The sequence below is a fragment of the Montipora foliosa genome, chromosome 3, assembly GCF_036669935.1.
Source record: "Montipora foliosa isolate CH-2021 chromosome 3, ASM3666993v2, whole genome shotgun sequence".
Lineage (NCBI taxonomy): Eukaryota > Metazoa > Cnidaria > Anthozoa > Scleractinia > Acroporidae > Montipora > Montipora foliosa.
In genome coordinates this window covers 16,504,687-16,522,186 of record NC_090871.1, presented here as the reverse complement: position 1 = coordinate 16,522,186, position 17,500 = coordinate 16,504,687, and the positions used below count along the sequence as shown (strand labels likewise).

Here is a 17,500-nt window from a genome sequence, read left to right as displayed (position 1 = left end):
ATAACTGAGGAGAAAGTACTGCCCTTGCAGTTTCATTTGCAAATGGTTAGACTTTCAAGTCTTCTCAGATAAGGAATATAAACCGAAGGCCGCGTCTCACAAATATCTTCCATGTTCATAAGTTCCCCGTGGGACGTTAAAGAACCTACACACTATTCGAGAAGAGTAGGGGTTGTGCCGCTCTCTCCAGCAGAAGTGGACGGCTTGGCAGTGATGTTTTAAAAGGCTAATGGTGTATGAGGCCACCTAAAGCAGAAACAGCCATAAGTCAAAAAGGGACTTTGCCGAGTGCTGGAATGTGTAGATGTACTGTGATTATAAAAGTAATGTTTGACATACCTTTTGCGTATCAAGACCCAAATCTCTAATCACAGCGCAAGACTGAGCTGCAAATGCTTCATTTACCTCAAATAAGTCAACATCTCTGATGTGCCAGTTGGCCTTTTGCAGCTGAAGTAAAATCAAATGGATCAATTTCAATAAAATACTGTGAAACTACTCAAAGGCCGTTTTCGTCGCGCGCTTTTCTTCGTATGTAACCAAAAATGGCCGTTTTTATCCAAGAGATGCATAATCTGACCAGTCGAATTACGCACCTCTTCCAAGTATGTTATCCGTCAAGTGTAAAGATGGGGTGATGGGTCCGTTTGGACGAACTTGGCCAAACATTTTTCTGCGTCTGTTAAATTCGTATAGTACAATGTATAAAGTGCGTCTTCGAAGACGTACACTAAAGTGGATAGTTTCTCTAAGCGCATTTAATAAAATTCAATAGAGCTGTCAACACAACAGGTCCCTGAGGTTGTAAGTTCTAAAACAGAAAGCGCACAAGACAAGTTCAAATATTCCATGATATCGTGCGCTAATAGTTATTTCTATATTTGGTTATTTGTTCAGTTGCAGAACTAAGCCTCATTTTTACCCTGCATGTCATGAACAAACTGTCGCAGTTTCCCCAAAATATCTTTCTTTTCAGAAATTATCTTTTTATAATAAACCACTTGTGAGATGTTTTGATGTCTAGTATCATAGAGTACTTTCAATTATTACTTGTATTCGGACTTGCCCATCGAAACTTGTAAAGAAATTCCACAACATTGCACCCCAAAAATCTTTTATAGGATATAAACCAGGTTTAAGACTTACAGCTTTCCAAGTTGCTGGTATAGGGCCTGTACCCATCACTTCTGGGTCCACACCAGCCTGGCCCCATGCCACAATGCGAGCTAATGGGGCTATGCCTCGCCTGGAGGCCTCAGCATATGTCATCAGAACCACTGCAGCAGAGCCATCGTTAACTCCTGAGGCGTTCCCAGCAGTCACTGTCCCGGTACCATCCTGAAGAAAGCAGGGTTTGAGACGAGCAAGACCTTCCAAAGTAGTCCCATGACGTGGAAACTCATCTTCTTTAACGTCTATCATTCCTGTAATTATTTACAGTGAATTCTACAGTAGCCCAGTTTCCCAATGAAACTCTTAAGCAATTTTTAATTTTGCAATGTTCAAAAAAAGGGTATTTACTTTAGCCAGTCATGCCAAAAGTGTAGATAACAACAGGAAGAAAAATAATGAGCCAATTGTCATGACAGTAAGTCACAAAAGTACATGTAGTTTATGTAGTTTATAATACATGTACCGGTAACTGTTGATTTGGTGAAATGTTGGTAAAGGTGTGAAGTTCTTCAGCCAATCACTATGTATTGTAATTATGGGAAAGCTAAATAAATCATGGAAATATTTTCACAAATAATAAAATTGAAACACACAGTTTTGAGTTTGCAATACATGTTTCGGATGACCAACATCGATCGTCAGTTGCAAACACAAATGAACCGCTACAACAAGTTGCAAAAATAGTGGAGACACTTCACCTTCTTGGGGCGTTCTCAATGTACCTATTATCTCTCACACTGCAGCCCCCCTTCCCCCCTTATCAGTGTTGCTAGCAAGACAAAAAAATGCTGAAAACTTAAACAGTCAACATTGAAAGGGGGAGAGGGGAGGGGAAGTGGGAAAGGTTTAAATTCTAGATACGGCGAGTAATGGAAGCTAGAAAAGGTGTTTTTTAATGAAAGTGTTTCAACAATTAAATTGCAACTTGTTGTAGTCAGTGTGATATAAAAGATAGCTAAATAGGAAGTATGAATACTAAATAACAACGTGAATATATATGGGGCACTAGAAAATACAATCATGATAGAAAAACAATGGGTATTTGACATGGAAAAATTAAAAAATACCCATTGTTTTTCTATCATTGTATTTTCTAGTGCCCCATATTCAAATTGCAATTTAGTATTCATACTTCCTATTTAGCTATCTTTTATATCACACCGACTAGCAGTTCATTTGTATTCGCAACTGATGATGAATGTTGAAAAATCCGAAACATGTACATGTATTGCAAACTCAAAACTGTGTGTTTCTACTTGAAAATTATTTCATGTCTGCTACTACATGTAGTTCGCAAATTTGAAAATAATAAAACTATTGTTAATACTGAAAACTGCTCAATCCATAAATTAAAAACAAAGTTATTACTCTGTGTAGTTATTGTTCATAACAGGAAAAAGTAAAAAAAAATTTGTTTTAGCTTCTGATTGGCTTTGGAAGAGGTCAAAGATTTTTTTTTTTGGGATGGGGGGGGGGGGGGACAATCACTATTAGTGCCGTTAAGCAAATCAAAGCACTTTTAAATTTCAATCTTGATAGTCAACTGAAAACTGATCTAAAATATCTGAGCTACTTTCCAATAATTTCAGTTATCACCTGGTACAAGACGCTTCAGAGATTTTGGGGCACCAATGTTTGGAAACCACACTAAGAAAAGACAAGCAACAAACAAAATTGAAAACTAACTTTTTGTTGCACCAAAACAGGTGCCTTTGAAAATTGCTTTGAATTGCTAGGTCCGTAAGGATCGTGGAGAGCCAACAGCCAACACATGTTCCCTTCCCTCTCGCTCCCCTAGCTAGATTTTTAGGGCCGATTTACACGATACGATTTTGTCGCATGCGACAAACTCATGACAGGACTACAACATGACTTTACGATTGTCGCAGCGTTTTAAAACATGTTTTAAAATGCTACGACATTTTTGCAGACGTACACAACAATCGTATATCATGTCGTGGGCCTGTCGTAAGCCGTGTAAATCGGCCCTTAGGTTTCCAATCAGCTTCCACTTCCTTGGCTATTACATTTTTGCTTCCATTTTATATTTCTTTTTTCTCATTTTTTTTTTCTCTAATTTCAGCACTGTGCCAAGGATTACAGTCAGGTAAAGCGGACGATGAGTTCACTCTCCATACTAATACAGTCCATTAAATTTGATGAAGGACTACTACTTTTAAGCTGCAAATCACTGTGGGATGTTTTTACCTTTTCTTATTTTCACAGGAATACTGATGACTTCATTGACATAGTGGCCATCTTTCTGTGCTCTCTCGGCTCGATTTTGAGAGAGAAGCGCAAACGCGTCTTGGTCTTGCCGGCTTATTTTCCACTGTTTTGCAACATTCTCTGCTACGGAATGAAAACATCAAAAAGATTACTTCATGCACATTGAATTATCATGTCCTAATTACTACAGTCAAATGTAAGAAGTTAGTTAAAAATTAATAATAAATGATAATGATGATTGACAATAAAATATAAATTGATGGTGACCACAGTCTGCAGATTTAGTTTGGGGCATTGATTGAGGACCTTACAGAACTTTAAGAGGGACAAAGTTTTTGAGTGGATCTAGATGATTGTTGTTAAACCATTAACCAGGGATCCACATTCCCAGCTCTCTGGTCATCCCAGATGACTAAAAACCTGTCTGGACGAGTAAAGTACCTCCAAAGGTCGTCCGTTGGACAAGCGAAGTTTTAATATAAATGTCTTTTCATGAATGTCATCAAATGTTACTGGACTAAAACTTGGCAATCACCAGGTCACCTGTGGTGACTTCAAGACGTACTAGCCTAGGGTGACTAAAAGTTGAGGTTTAATCACCCGATATGCAACTATGATAACAAAGAACTCAGCCTGATTATTGCGAAGTGCAAACTTTAAGTTGAAATGAGAGTAAAATAACAAGTTTCTTAATTTGACTACATTTCAGTTCTTTTTCCCAACTTGAATTTTACTGAATGATGTAACTTTTTATTCTTTAAGTAGAAAATTCAAAGAGGAATTAACAATTAAGAATTCTGAAATTATCAATCCATAATGAGACACCAGTTTGATTTTTCTGTTGCCATGTGACTCCAGCTTCACCCAAAGTGCTTTGCTGTCGTTTTAATAATCCTCCCGACATTCAACTTATGGAAATCCAATGCCACTTAATTTTGTCCCTAGCGAAGATGAAATCAAAGAAAGTGGCCCGGCTGGTTACCAAGCACTGGACTTAAGTTGTAGCCATGAAGTTATATAATACAGAATGTACTTTCGTTCTGATCACTTTTCGTTCAATGGAAACTTCCACATGCAGCTTTCCTCAGAACTGAGATCTCAAGTTTGGTCACCATCTTTGACCAGGATTGCAGGCTCAATTTTCATGTATCTCACCACTGGCATGGTTGTTAGCAAGTTGTTTAGCAAAGAGCAAAGGGTGACTCGTGGTCTCAGCTGATAATGTGGCATTAGTTACAAGGTGTTTCACCACCTCCAGCAAAAAGGAAAACAAGTGGAGCAGAACCTGCTGCTTATGAACAGGGAAAACACAAAATCTTTGTAGCATTTAGGGGAAGACACTTGACAGGAGCATCAAAAATTTGGGTCTTTGAATCGTAACTTTGTATGATTCAAGTATGTGTTGCTGTGGCAGATGTAAGCCACTGTAAATCGAGTTCCCACAGTGCAAATATCATAATACTCCAGAGTCAAAAATCCGTAATTTCTGGTGAGAATGTAAAATGCTCAAGTTTTATCAACCATTTTCTATACTTCTGAATTTTTGCCCAGGAAACCCAAAATTTGTCCTGGCAAGTCTATCGTAAGACGTACTTGCCCGGCTTACGACTTTGATAAAAAATGAATGTGGATCCCTGCCATTCACACCCCCAGCGCCCCCAATTGGCAAGTGAAATCATCTGGGATTAGCGAGAGTAAAATCTATTAAGGGCGCATTCAATTGACCCTATTCCGGAATAAGAATACATGAAGTGATGATTAAAACGGTACGTTTGGCGCGTTTCGAAGCAGCAAGGATAATAAAAATATGTTTAAAATAGAATTTTAGCGGATGTTTGACAATTTTAACATAAATCTCCGTAAAAACAAAAGATTTCTAACGTATATTCCATGTATTCTTATTCCGGAATACGGTCAATCGCATGCACCCTAAGTATAACTCTCAGGAAGGAAAGGGTTTAAATCAGTTCCAAATGGAAACCCAAGTGGAACCTTGACACAAAAAGTTTGGAGCAAAGCAGAAAACCAAAAAAACTTAGCCCTAAATGTGTCACCAGGTTCTGAAACATGTTCACTTGGCAAAAGGTAAATGTTGTCACTATTAACACCATCAGCATGAATTTTGCAAGCATTTTTTTGGATTTCATAATATTTAAAGCAGGTTTATTTTTAATTAATTAAACACAGTAACACACTCACGATGATTATTAGGCCCCTCATCCATTGTGTGATTGAAGATGAGTGACCATCTTCATGGATGAGGATGGATGACTACAGTTGTTCATGGATGAGGTCACCATTGAAGATGGTAAATGTGTGAAAAATTTCATGCCTAGTAGGAATAATAACCTTCATTGATCCCCTCAAAAGGTTGCCTTCATGGAAGAGCTAAAAACATGCATGCCAGATATGCTCTATGACATTATTACAGTATTAGCTTGTAGTCCAACCAAACTCTTCATAATGATCATGACTTGCCTAAACAGCAATTACAATTATGATACATTGAGAACAATCATCTTTTTCAATCTTCTAACCTGTTATCCCCATGTGATAATTATGAAAGGCATCAATAAGCCCATCAACCATCATAGAATCCACAAGTTTCATGTCACCCATCTTCAACGGTGACCGCATGTGACAGCAGTGTGGAGCCTAAACAAAAACAATCATTTTATTTAATCATTTTGAATGTATTATTGTGAATAACAAAAGCAATATTATTTACTAACCAGGGCTTCTGATAGGATGCGAAAAAAAATTTGGAGATTAATGCGGCACTTTCGAGTCTTATTATGTGGCAAGAAAGGTCTATTATGCGGCAAATTATGCGATTTCATTTTAGCTAATTTACATGTAATGGTGTTTGTTTGATCTAAGGGGAGCACCGTTGTCCATTCCTTGCTGTTCAAGAACATATTTGCGCACAAGGGAATGATGAAAATATCTGAAATAAATCATTTGTTGCTTCCTTCACAATAATTGAAATCAGAGACAGCTAATTTTGCCGATTTAGTGTCACATAACTGAGCTTCAAGGAGCAGCCTAGTTGTCCACCACAAACTTTCGAAGATGATCAACCAATTGAGCAAAACAACAGAGCATTGTCAACATGAAACGTTTCTTTGGGGCACTTTCTTTCCCTGTTATACATGTATACATAATTAAGTAAAGTTACTGTACAATCGTCCGGGTGAGTGAAGTCCTGAGAAGGACTGTTTGAGATGACATTGACTAATGTTTTAACAACCAAAGCGGAAGTCATCTTCAGAGTCTTGACTCTGAAGATGACTTCCGCTCAGGTTGTAGAAATGTCAGTCAGTGTCATCTCAAACAGTCCTTCTCAGGACTTCACTCACCCGGACGATGATCATACTTTACTTAGTTATGATATGACTCCTGGGTTCAAACCATTTACCAAAATGTATACAGAAAGGTGCGATTTGAAGCGCTAGGCATTTTAACAACAAACTCATTCGTGAGGATGTTACGTGTAGTTTCAGGTAAAAGAAAATGTACATATTGTTGGATCCAGCAGTTGGATCCAGCAGTTTTCAAGCCACATACTGTGCCTTCAGAGAATATCTAAACGATTGTGATTGGTTTATTTAGAGAAATGGATTGTTGCCAAGCAGTCGATCGCTTACTATCAAAAACCAGCAACAGGTCCCTGACAAGTAAAATGACATATAGTCATAGAACGCCAGTTTGTTGATTTGTTCATTCTTTCCAGTTTTTGATGTCTTTTGAAAGCTAAAATGGCTTGAGATAATGTTTAAATTATCAGAGAACTTATGAAAAAGTGAGATTTGACTCTTTTCTTATGTAAATTGTGCGATTTTGTACAAAAAAAATTGATTTCAAAATTTGGGGTGCAGGGATGGTGCAGTGGTGAGAGCACTTGCCTCCCACCAATGTGGCCCAGGTTCAATTCCTCGACTTGGCGTCATATGTGGGTTGGGTTTGTTGGTTCTCTACTCTGCACCGAGAGGTTTTCTACGGGTACTTCAGTTTCCCCTCTCCTGAAAAACCAACATTTGACTTGTTGTGTTAATTGTTAATTTCACTTTACAGTGTCCCCAATTAGTGCTCCAGCGCTAAATCTACTAGACACTTAAATAAAGTTCCTTTCCTTTCCTTTTTTTTTTCGCGATTTGTCATGAATTACTATGTGATTTGTTGTGATTTTAGGTTTATTGTGTGAAAGAGTGAGGAGAATCATAGATAAATCTCATTTTAATGCTCATTCTGACCCTATATTATATTTTAAGAAACTTGGAATCCTAAAATTCCATGATCTTAACCTGTTACAACTTGGTCAATTCATGTTCTCCTATCAAATTCGAACTCTTCGTCCCAAGTTAGCTAGCAAATTCACTCTAAACAGTCAAATTCACACATATTATTCAAGAAACTCTCATGCATTTCGTCTGCCTTTCTGTCGGACTAACATTAAACAATTTTCTGTTTTCTATCAGGGACCTAAATTTTACAATTCTCTTGACATTGATATAATGAATTCTTCCTCAACAGCTTCCTTCAAGAAAGCACTTAAGTCATTCTTTTTTAACAACTATTCTGAAAATTAAGTATTTTGTTCTTCCTGTTTTCACCCTGTAATTTTACTTTCACAACTGTTTACATATTTCAACACCTTAATTAAATGACTAAGTGTTTGTAATTATTGTATGCTTCATTACCAACTTGTAAGTTCAAACTGTTTTTAATTTCCGTTCATTACTTTATATTTCAACACGTTAAATAACTAAATGTTTGTAACAATTGTATTCTCCGTTGCCAACTTGCATGTCAACAATACATGTAGATAGATGCTTTTACTTGGGGAGGCCTAATTTACATATTATTAAGCTTAGTAGTTTCTTTTAGGCCTCCTCGCCACCAATGTAATTCAATAATTTTTCTTTCCATCTTCTCTTTTTTGATTGTTCATATTTGTATTTTAATTTCTTCTTTCTGTGGCAAAAAATAAATAAATAAATAAATAAATAAAAATCGCAACATCCCATAATATAAGAACCCCTGACTAACAGGCCAGAAATGAATCAAAGATGTTCAGCACTAATCATCATACATGTAGAAGTTCTTTCGTTATTCATTGTACTCAATTAACAGCTGTATCTTGAATTTGATTTGCTAAGAACCTACAATTATAATTTTATTAATTCTGAGAATCACCATAGCTCCACTGATTCTACAGCAAGGAAGTTACTGCTCCTTTTAATTCTTAAGTGTTGAAGGATTTAGCATTAAAGCAACCAAATCTACATTCTTTACAAGCATAAATCTTGCTTACAAAAAAATTATTAGTTCATCAAAATTTATTCTTGGTTAAGAAGTAAGTGGTTGCACTGTATTAGTTTAAGACTACTTTAGTTAAGAAAACATGTACACATATTTGACATAATGCTATTTTACCAGCAGACCTAAAAAGAGGTGGATTCAGACTTACTAAACCACATCCAGTCAAGCAAGATTAGAACGACAGGAGCCACACCGCTTGCAAACAGGAAGAAATGTTTCCTGTTCAATATTTCATGGCATAAATGATGTCAAGATGATGATGAATGCAATATCATTCATTTCAAAAACTCGTTAATAATACATTACATGTAGTCTAACACAAACATTCCATCCCTCCCGATTTGATGTGTTGCCTCCCACTCTCCTAATTTTTATCACATAATTTCTATCTTAATTAAAGTATATCTTTGCCATCTGAGTATAAAAGAATCATGTATTAAACTTTCTTATTATATAGATATTGATGAAATACCAGGATTTCTCCTTTTACCAAAACATCATATCTTCACCGCATGCAGTGAACGTATAATTTTTATCTTTCACATGTGAGGATATAGCTGTTGTCATGGTAATGAACACGATTAGCCAATAAAACGCGAGCTTCCTCTTCATTGTATGATACTTTTGTGCTTTAATATAATTCTTCTCTACTACATTAACATTTTTATTGCAAATTTTACATTATCATGATTTGTTTTTCATAACTTTCATATCTTGTTTCATGTTACACAACATGCGTGTTTTAGTGGTTGGTGAACAATTTTTCATCATTTCGAAAATGAATAAAACAAGTTGTTTTAAATGTAGACATTTCATCTCGTGCTGAAAGTATCTCTCACTTGTTCGCTTCGCTCACTCGTGAGAGATACTTTCAGCACTCGAAGATAAAATTCGTATCCCCGCGCTGCCATGTAATATCCTCTATTTATTATATGGAGGAGAGTGTTTTACTGGGAACTAAACCACTCGTAGATTCTATACGCCACTTCATCCGGGACCCGAGTGGCGTATTTTCCGTATGTCACCTTTGTGAGTGTCCTATCGTTCAATGACGTCACGATTCCCGCCTTTTTTTTGCCGCCTTTTTTTATAAAGCCCAGCCGTATTTGTAAAACTTGACTACTTTGAAACACAATAAAATCTGACATATTCAATATTTAGTCTTCATATAATAAAAAGAACATTACACGTTGGCTCAAAGATATGAATTTTTTGTTCTCGTGGCAAGAACAATATCTCACTCGTTCGCTTTGCTCACTCGTGAGATATTGTTCTTGCCAATCGAACATAAAATTCATACACGTATCTTCTCGCCACCGTGTAATATCCTCTATTTATCCTATAATCTCTTGCCCAGTCTCTCCATTGAACACCACGTATTGTGCAGACTCATAAGGCCAGCAGTCTTACTTGATTTAGCGGTAAGTACTTCGTGGGAATACATTATAATTTAAATACACTATAATAGGGGATACACGAAGTACCTAGGGATTTAGCAGCTCCAAAAATGTTGGACAAGCAGTGGTAAGAATAAAGCCCTTTCAGAATACGACAAAAATGAAGTCAAAATGCAGGAAATACCACTTGAGAGAAACTAAATTTGCAAAATTTCCTGGGGGGGATACCCCCAGACCCCCTACAGACTCGTGCCTTTGATAACAATTGTGTGAGGGCTTTCATCACTAAAAAAATACTCCCTATTTTCTTTAAAAAAGGATTGGGAATGTCTGTTAACAGCCTTAGAAAAACACCGATAAAACGTCATGTGCACAAGCTTTAAATCCTGATAAACCAGTCCTTGTCATTCTTTATAAAAAAGAATAGTAATAAGGTAGAGCTTGTATTTCTTGTATGCTAATATTCTGCTCTCACAATTTGAATCATTGTTCTGAGTCCAGAGGGACATGCTTTTTGTGGAATGTTTTTTAAGCCACTCAAAAAACTTGCCGCACATGTTTTACTGGGTCTATTTAACCACTTGGCCGTGCATCATGTTTTTAAACCCCAATAAGGTACTGTTGCTCGTTTTTTAAACAGTACAACAAACCTGACTCATACTTTCTTGTCCACCAGCAACAATAACAGCTGTCTCGTCACTCATAACAACTTGGTAACCTAAAGCCACAGCCTTTAAAGCTGAACCACACAACATATTTACGCTGTATGCTGGAACTGTTGATGGAATACCGGCATGCATTGCTGCCTGACGTGCAGGACCCTGACCTTGTCCTAAAAGGAAACGAAAATAATGAAATGAGGCATTTTATCTGCAATGAAGCTATGTACACTACACATACATGTTGAATGGTGAGTCCACTGGATAGACAGGAACTTGTGAGCATTGTATTCATGACTCGTCTGTTGTTACAGATGATTATGCTATCATAGCATATTTCCATTGAAACAAAATTACAATTAACCTCCTTATGGATTACCAATAAATGATATTTTCTTTGAATACACGTATTTTTCTCACTGCTTCTTACTGTTACATGTGTGTATAATCTCACAAATTATAAAAAAAATGAAAAATGATGTATGGCTTTACGAGTTACAGGAACATGACAAAAGATAGTTTGACTAAGTAGGTTTTGAGTCTCGGTCTACAACATATTAATATTGTGCCCAGTTGTACATGATCGTCCATTTCCGTTCCAGCTGAGGCTTCGCGCACGAACATAGGTAGGGAAGCAAAACTTTCAAAACGAAAAGTTAAAAATTAATTTTATGCTTATTTACAATTTAGAAATTAGCAAAAAATACGATCCCTCCAAGGTCTAAAAAGTTCTTGGGATAAGTCATCGACGATAAAAGACTCTTGGTAACTATTGATACGCTTTTACATGTATATTACCCGCAGTGAAAACTTGGCCCATTATAACTTCAGACACGTCAGAGGGAGAAATCTTGGCCTGTGCCAAGACATCTCGGATGACAATAGCACCAAGTTCATGTGCTTTTAGAGTGCTAAGACAACCATTCAAGTTTCCGATCGGTGTTCGCCTTGCTGCCACAATAACAACATCAGAATTTTTGTATCCTGAACTAGCCGCCATCATACGAGAGGAAAACGAGGATGACCTGGGGCAAGGAATTTTCTGTGTGTTCTTACATGAACTGTCTTTCTCACAATACAAAAGCGTCATACCTTTCGGTATATACTTCGTGCCAGTATATCATATAGTCGCCTAGCATCTGGCACGAAGTATAATTACCTACCTTTCCGATCGATTTGAAGCAGAGAGGTTGTTACTAGCCTTTTTGTTGTACTTTTATTTTGTAGACAGAGTGATTGATAATGGAAACACAAAACGGAAACGAAGATTACTTAACGACGTCGGCGAAGCCATCGTCTTCTTCGTCATCGAACTCAGCCGATGAAAAACGCGCAGAAAGGATGAAAAGGTTGCGAGATCTTCACCTCAGGAGGGTAAGAAATAAAGCGATGAAGGAAGAAAGTATGCAAACGTACCCGGCTAATAAAAGACATCTGATGACTATCAGGCCGGTAGCTGATGGCAAGATATCGGAAAGTCTGCCCTAAATGCTCAGGGAGGGCCCTTTTTACCATCAGAGAGAAAGTGCTTGTACTTCTCTGAAATCAACCGTTCTTTTATTTCTGGAAGGGTCTTCTCAAGTGTATATTACATACAGTGTGATATTGCAGAATGGTCGGACGCCAAGTACATTGTACCTGTATCCTTGAAACTCTGCAAAATCATTTATCATTGTGTGGAAAATATTAGGGCAGCCCTAACTTTTGTATAACAGACTGTAACTTTGAGGTTTTGGGGTTTAATTAACCCTTTCATTCCTGAGGGGGTCCCTAATGACAAGTAAAATTGTCTGGCATTACGCATAGTATTAAGGTGTCACTCTCGGGCGGTAAAGGGTTAACAGTCACATAGTGTTTGTTAAGCCTTTCATGCCCAAGGGGACCCTCATTGATGTGTAAAATGTCTGGTGTTAGACAGAGTAAAATCTGTAGGTGTTACATGTACTCTTGGGTAGAAAAGGGCTAAGTCATGAACTAGTTTTCTTTTTTGATCTAAGAATGAGGCGCGCAAGTTGAATCACCAGGAAGTGGCTGAAGAAGATCGAAGGAAAAAGTTGCCTTCAAACTGGGAAGCCATGCAGCGACGTGTAGAATGGGAAAACAAAGAGGAAGAGGCCAGAAAGGTACTTGCAATTGGGATCAAAATTCCCATCTTCATAAGTTACTGTAATTCATAGTCAAAGGGACTTTACCTTGGTTTGTCCAGAGCACCTTATTTCATGATCTACAAAGGTCACATTTCCCCAAACAATATCAGGAGGCACAGGACTCGAAAACACTAATGGCTGATGTGGTTGGTATGGAGGATGTAACTCACCCTTATTTAATAAACCCACTCATTAGGTTTTGGGCAATTTTATTGGCTAATTTATGTCATGTGGTGCAGACTCACAGGACAATTATCACGCAATATCCCCCATTTGCGTGAATATTTTCCCTGCAAAATGCTGTAGTGAGATTTTTTCCCTTGAAAAGAAACAAGCCAGCGGAAAAAAGGCAGCGGAAGAGTTTTCATTTACATGGAAGAAAACAAACTTGTTTACTGGAGTCTAGTGATAGTAACATTAAAAAGCTGGTCACAAGTGCTGTTCTGGAAAGTACAAGAAAGTCAGCAAAATAATTTTATGAGGTCAACATCTTTGAAGATGAAGAAAGTTACGAAAAGACTTCCATGTAGAGATTTAATCGTAAATACGTGAACTTGTCTGAGTCATTTCATAGAATAGAGAATATAATAATTTACTGTAATATACTGTGTTTACTGACTATAAAAAAGACCAACTGTTCAAAGAGAGAAAAATTCCAGCTGCACTTACAAAACACTGTCATGCACATTATTTAGACTTTGCACATTCTATGTTCGTTGAGGACATTCTATGTTCGTGAGAGATTGTCCCAAAAATTGTTTTATATTTGCCTTCAAAGCTTTGCTTCTCAACCAAAATTAATATTCATTTTTTGGCATTTTTTTCTCTCAGCTGCAGACATTACCACCCAATGTAACAGCTTCCTGAAGGGGTTTATTTACTAAAATTAATATCAGCAGAGCTTTAACCCATTGACTCCCAGGGGTTCCCCATTGACGAGTAAAATCGTCTGGCGTTAGACAGTCTGAGAGTAAAATATCAAGTCTGGCCGGTTTAGGCCGGTTTGGATGTCAAAGGGTTAAGGAGGATGATCGACTTCCCCAAGCCTTGGCGTTTTCATGCTACATGTATGCAATTTTATGCTCTATCTGCGTTTGTTCTTGTCCGATCCAGCACGTGCCGGCAGAGTCGGCTCGTAGTGCTAGGGAGATCAGGAGGCTTGAGCTATGTGTACATGTACATAAATTTGTATTTTGACCGCCTACACTCTTTCCATTATAGCATGATGCTGGCCGGAGGTTTAGCTCATGGTGCCGTGGAGAGTTAGGCTTGTACACTGTATATCATTATTTGCATTTACCGGCCTACAACTTGTCCGATCCGGCACGGTTCTCGTGCATCAGGGAGATAAGTTCAGGCTTTTAGTTGCTGTGGAAGTCGTCTGTTTTGCGTTTTGTTATTGTAGTGTGCCTTGAATATAAATACTTGTGGGAACTGCAACATTAATTACTAAATATCGGCAGAGCTTTGAGGAGAATGATGATGGCACAATCAGCTTTCCTGTCTGTTTTCTGTTAGACCCCATACTTGTTATTATGCATTCTCTTAATCTGTAATTAGCAATTATTAGCAAACTGGTGGCTGTTGCTATTTGCTGGTAAATCTCTGTGAAGGAAACTACAGCTGTAATAACTGCACTGTGAATTGGTTTTGATAGAACTTTATTCATTTGGCACAATTACAGTGTGTTTTTCAAGCTGTGCAGAGATTTCTGTATTTGCTCGTGTAACGGTGAATATACACACTCTAATCTCATGTATGTAAAGGCATGTACATGTAGGAAAACATTATTAACCTGAATTATGTTTATATTCTGGATAGTGACTTCCACTAGATAAACTTGTGCATGTACATTGTACATTCTTTGAACAACTGGGTCCCAGTTGATGCTGCTGTCTGCCCCTTGATGACCAGAACTATAAAGGGGATCATTCCAGTTTACTTTGATACTCTGAAGTACACATGTACATGTAGAGCTTTTTTTAATGTTGAGCTTTGTTTAGTATCCTGCTTCATGGGTCTCGCAGTCTTTTACATGCAAATCTATAGATTTATAAACATGGCTTCTGATAGGATGCGGAAAAAAATTAAAGATTATGCGGAAATTTTTGGCCATATTATGCGGAAACATGCGTTGATTATGCGGAAATTACACCGGATTATGCGGAAACTTAAACAAGTTATAAAACTAATAATTAGGCCCGTCCAATGTATTTACATGCTTACGGTAAATCCGTAATCGAAATTGCAACCAATACAATCGCATTTGTGACTGAATTTTTGCCCTTTGTGATTAAAATACATGGAGGAGTCATCAATTTGGGACCAGCTTTCACCGTTGAAATAAAAGGGTTAGCAGTTGGGATTTTCCCGCAACTTTTGGTAAAATAAATAACGCGATAAAAAATTATTTTGTTTCTCATCATGAATTTTGTTTCAATTTGGAGATAATGGAGCAAAATTGTAATACCTTTGGAGCGCGATCCATTCCCTTGATTATTGACTTAAAGTGCGTTTGATTCACCGTATTCCGGAATAAGAATACGTGAAGTGATGAATTCAAAACGGTATGTCTGGCGTTTTGAAGCAACAAGGATAATAAAGATATGTTTAAAATACCATTTTCGCAGGTTTTCGACATTTTTAATGTGAATCTCCGTAAAAACGAAGGATTTCTAACTTGTATTCCATGTAATCCTATTCCGAAATACGGTCAATCGAACGCGCCGTTTCTTATCAGTCACGTCATTTGCTGAAGTGTAACTGTTTCTCGTCCAATGGAAAGCACTGTAGGAACAAAAACTAGTGCCCAGGCTCATTGGCGAAAAAATGCGCGGAAACTGCTTACGATCTTTCTTACGAACTTTCATCTTGCGAACGAAATGGTGTGTTTTCTTCAATGTTCAGGAAAATAAGCGTTTCAAAACAGTCAATTTCTTCGGCTTTTATGTTTTTGAGGATGTTAAGGAGCTGCTTTATCTCTAATATCAGATATTTCTTCTGTTTTTTGCGGAAAATATCGGAATTATGCGGAAAATATCGGAATTATGCGGAAGATGCGGATTTCAGTGAATTATGCGGATCCGCATCGCCGCATCCTGTCAGATGCCATGTATAAATAATACATTAGGTAGATTTTCCCCACCGGTATGTCAGGGGTCATGCCACTACATCCTTCCTCCTTTACAACTAGAACTGTTACAGAAATTTTACCTGTGAGTGAAAGACAGTCACCAGCTTAAAACGATCTGTGTTTGGCCAATACGTACAGTCCAGTGATGTGCGCTTACTATTAACTGCAGACAAAGTTCTTATATTTTGTGGCCCTTGTAGATGTGGTTTTTCTACATGTACATGTATGTCTTATCCACTTCTTGTTTGATAGTGACTTCTGTTGGTGCTTGGTTGTCTACTTTTGTGGCATGCTGATTGGCACTTTTGAGTCCTCTGACTCTGTAGTTTCCTTCTGACTCTCTTGGATTTCCTGTTCTCGATAATAGCCATTAGAATTTTCGTATCCAACCAACCAGGCGGGAAGTCACAGTGTTCACCTTCCGCTCTTAGCTTTGATACATGTCGTATAAACGAATCCCATGTTTCATCTTTTCCTTAAGGTTGCCTGATGCATCAAAATTTGTGTATGTTATACAGCCTATTTTGGGATTCCTTAGATTAAATTTTGTTTTTGAGTGTGTTAATAGCTCCGTCTAAGTACATGTATGTTCCTGTGCTGCTGAGTTGTTCAAAGATATCCAAAGTGGCTTCTCCTACTGAATCCAGGAGTACATGTAATGATTGCTGTTGTGCTTTGTCAGTAATGTTGTACAAGTAAGCCTTTAAATGGTTGTTCTTGAACCGCTCACCATACTTCACAAAGCGAGTGTACTTGTTTTCTGGGTCCTTGTTGGGATCGAACTCTGGGAACTGTTTGTAGCCAATGTTCACTGCCATTCTCTTCTCTTATCCTCATCGCCATTTAATGTCGAGTTTCCTTTATTATCCTGCTTTGTGGGTCTCGCAGTCTTTTACGTGCAAATGTATTTACTTGCTACCCGTATGTCAGCTGTCACACCACTACACTTTTAATAATGCCATTTTTCTAATATTTTTGTTTTCCAAAAAAAATGTTATATTTGGTACCAGGAAGCTGAATCTCGTGGAGAGAATTATGAAAGGGTTAAGATGTTAGAGACAACAGCTGAAGAAGCAGACAGATATGAAAGAAAGAGAAAGAAAAAAAATCCTGATGAAGGCTTTTCAGGTAACGTTTAAAAGTTTATCCTTATTTTAATTTATTTATGCTCAATATTGACCACATGGCTACCAGGGGCATAGTGTCCTGTATGCAAATATGCATTTGTGCACTTGAAAAAATGGATACCGGTAATGTCATTCACCACATACTTTACATTACCACATCTAGTGGATAAAGGCTTTTAAAGCTAATAATGCATTACCCACTTCCTTGCGTTAACTGCTCCTCAAGTAACTACAGTTTGTTCACATGCATGTAGTCTTGAGTACAAGATTAGGCATTTACTGCATACTTTTTTAGAAGCTACTGGTACAGTAG

The 17,500-nt window shown here is 37.6% G+C and overlaps 2 protein-coding genes across 3 annotated transcripts in view; one reads left to right on the top strand and one right to left on the bottom strand.

Annotated features, from left to right (window-relative positions):
* LOC137996924 (acetyl-CoA acetyltransferase, cytosolic-like) overlaps positions 1–11,799 on the bottom strand; it is a 17,550-nt gene extending 5,751 nt beyond the window's left edge. Inside the window, exons 1-7 of one of the 2 annotated variants that reach the window (XM_068842565.1) lie at positions 11,579–11,799; positions 10,772–10,953; positions 5,940–6,057; positions 3,382–3,525; positions 2,770–2,820; positions 1,147–1,424; positions 340–450 (exon numbers count right to left, since the gene is read on the bottom strand). In XM_068842565.1, coding sequence (XP_068698666.1) covers positions 340–450; positions 1,147–1,424; positions 2,770–2,820; positions 3,382–3,525; positions 5,940–6,057; positions 10,772–10,953; positions 11,579–11,783 — 1,089 coding nt within the window. In that variant the 5' untranslated portion in view covers positions 11,784–11,799. The remainder of the gene's footprint in view (positions 1–339; positions 451–1,146; positions 1,425–2,769; positions 2,821–3,381; positions 3,526–5,939; positions 6,058–10,771; positions 10,954–11,578) is intronic. The other variant, XM_068842566.1, reaches the window with a different exon arrangement.
* A 100-nt stretch (positions 11,800–11,899) lies between these two features.
* Positions 11,900–17,500, top strand: part of LOC137996923 (pre-mRNA-splicing factor syf2-like) — a 12,910-nt gene continuing 7,309 nt past the window's right edge. Inside the window, exons 1-3 of the mRNA XM_068842564.1 lie at positions 11,900–12,154; positions 12,778–12,903; positions 17,071–17,188. Of these exons, the coding sequence (XP_068698665.1) occupies positions 12,023–12,154; positions 12,778–12,903; positions 17,071–17,188 (376 nt within the window). The 5' untranslated portion in view covers positions 11,900–12,022. The remainder of the gene's footprint in view (positions 12,155–12,777; positions 12,904–17,070; positions 17,189–17,500) is intronic.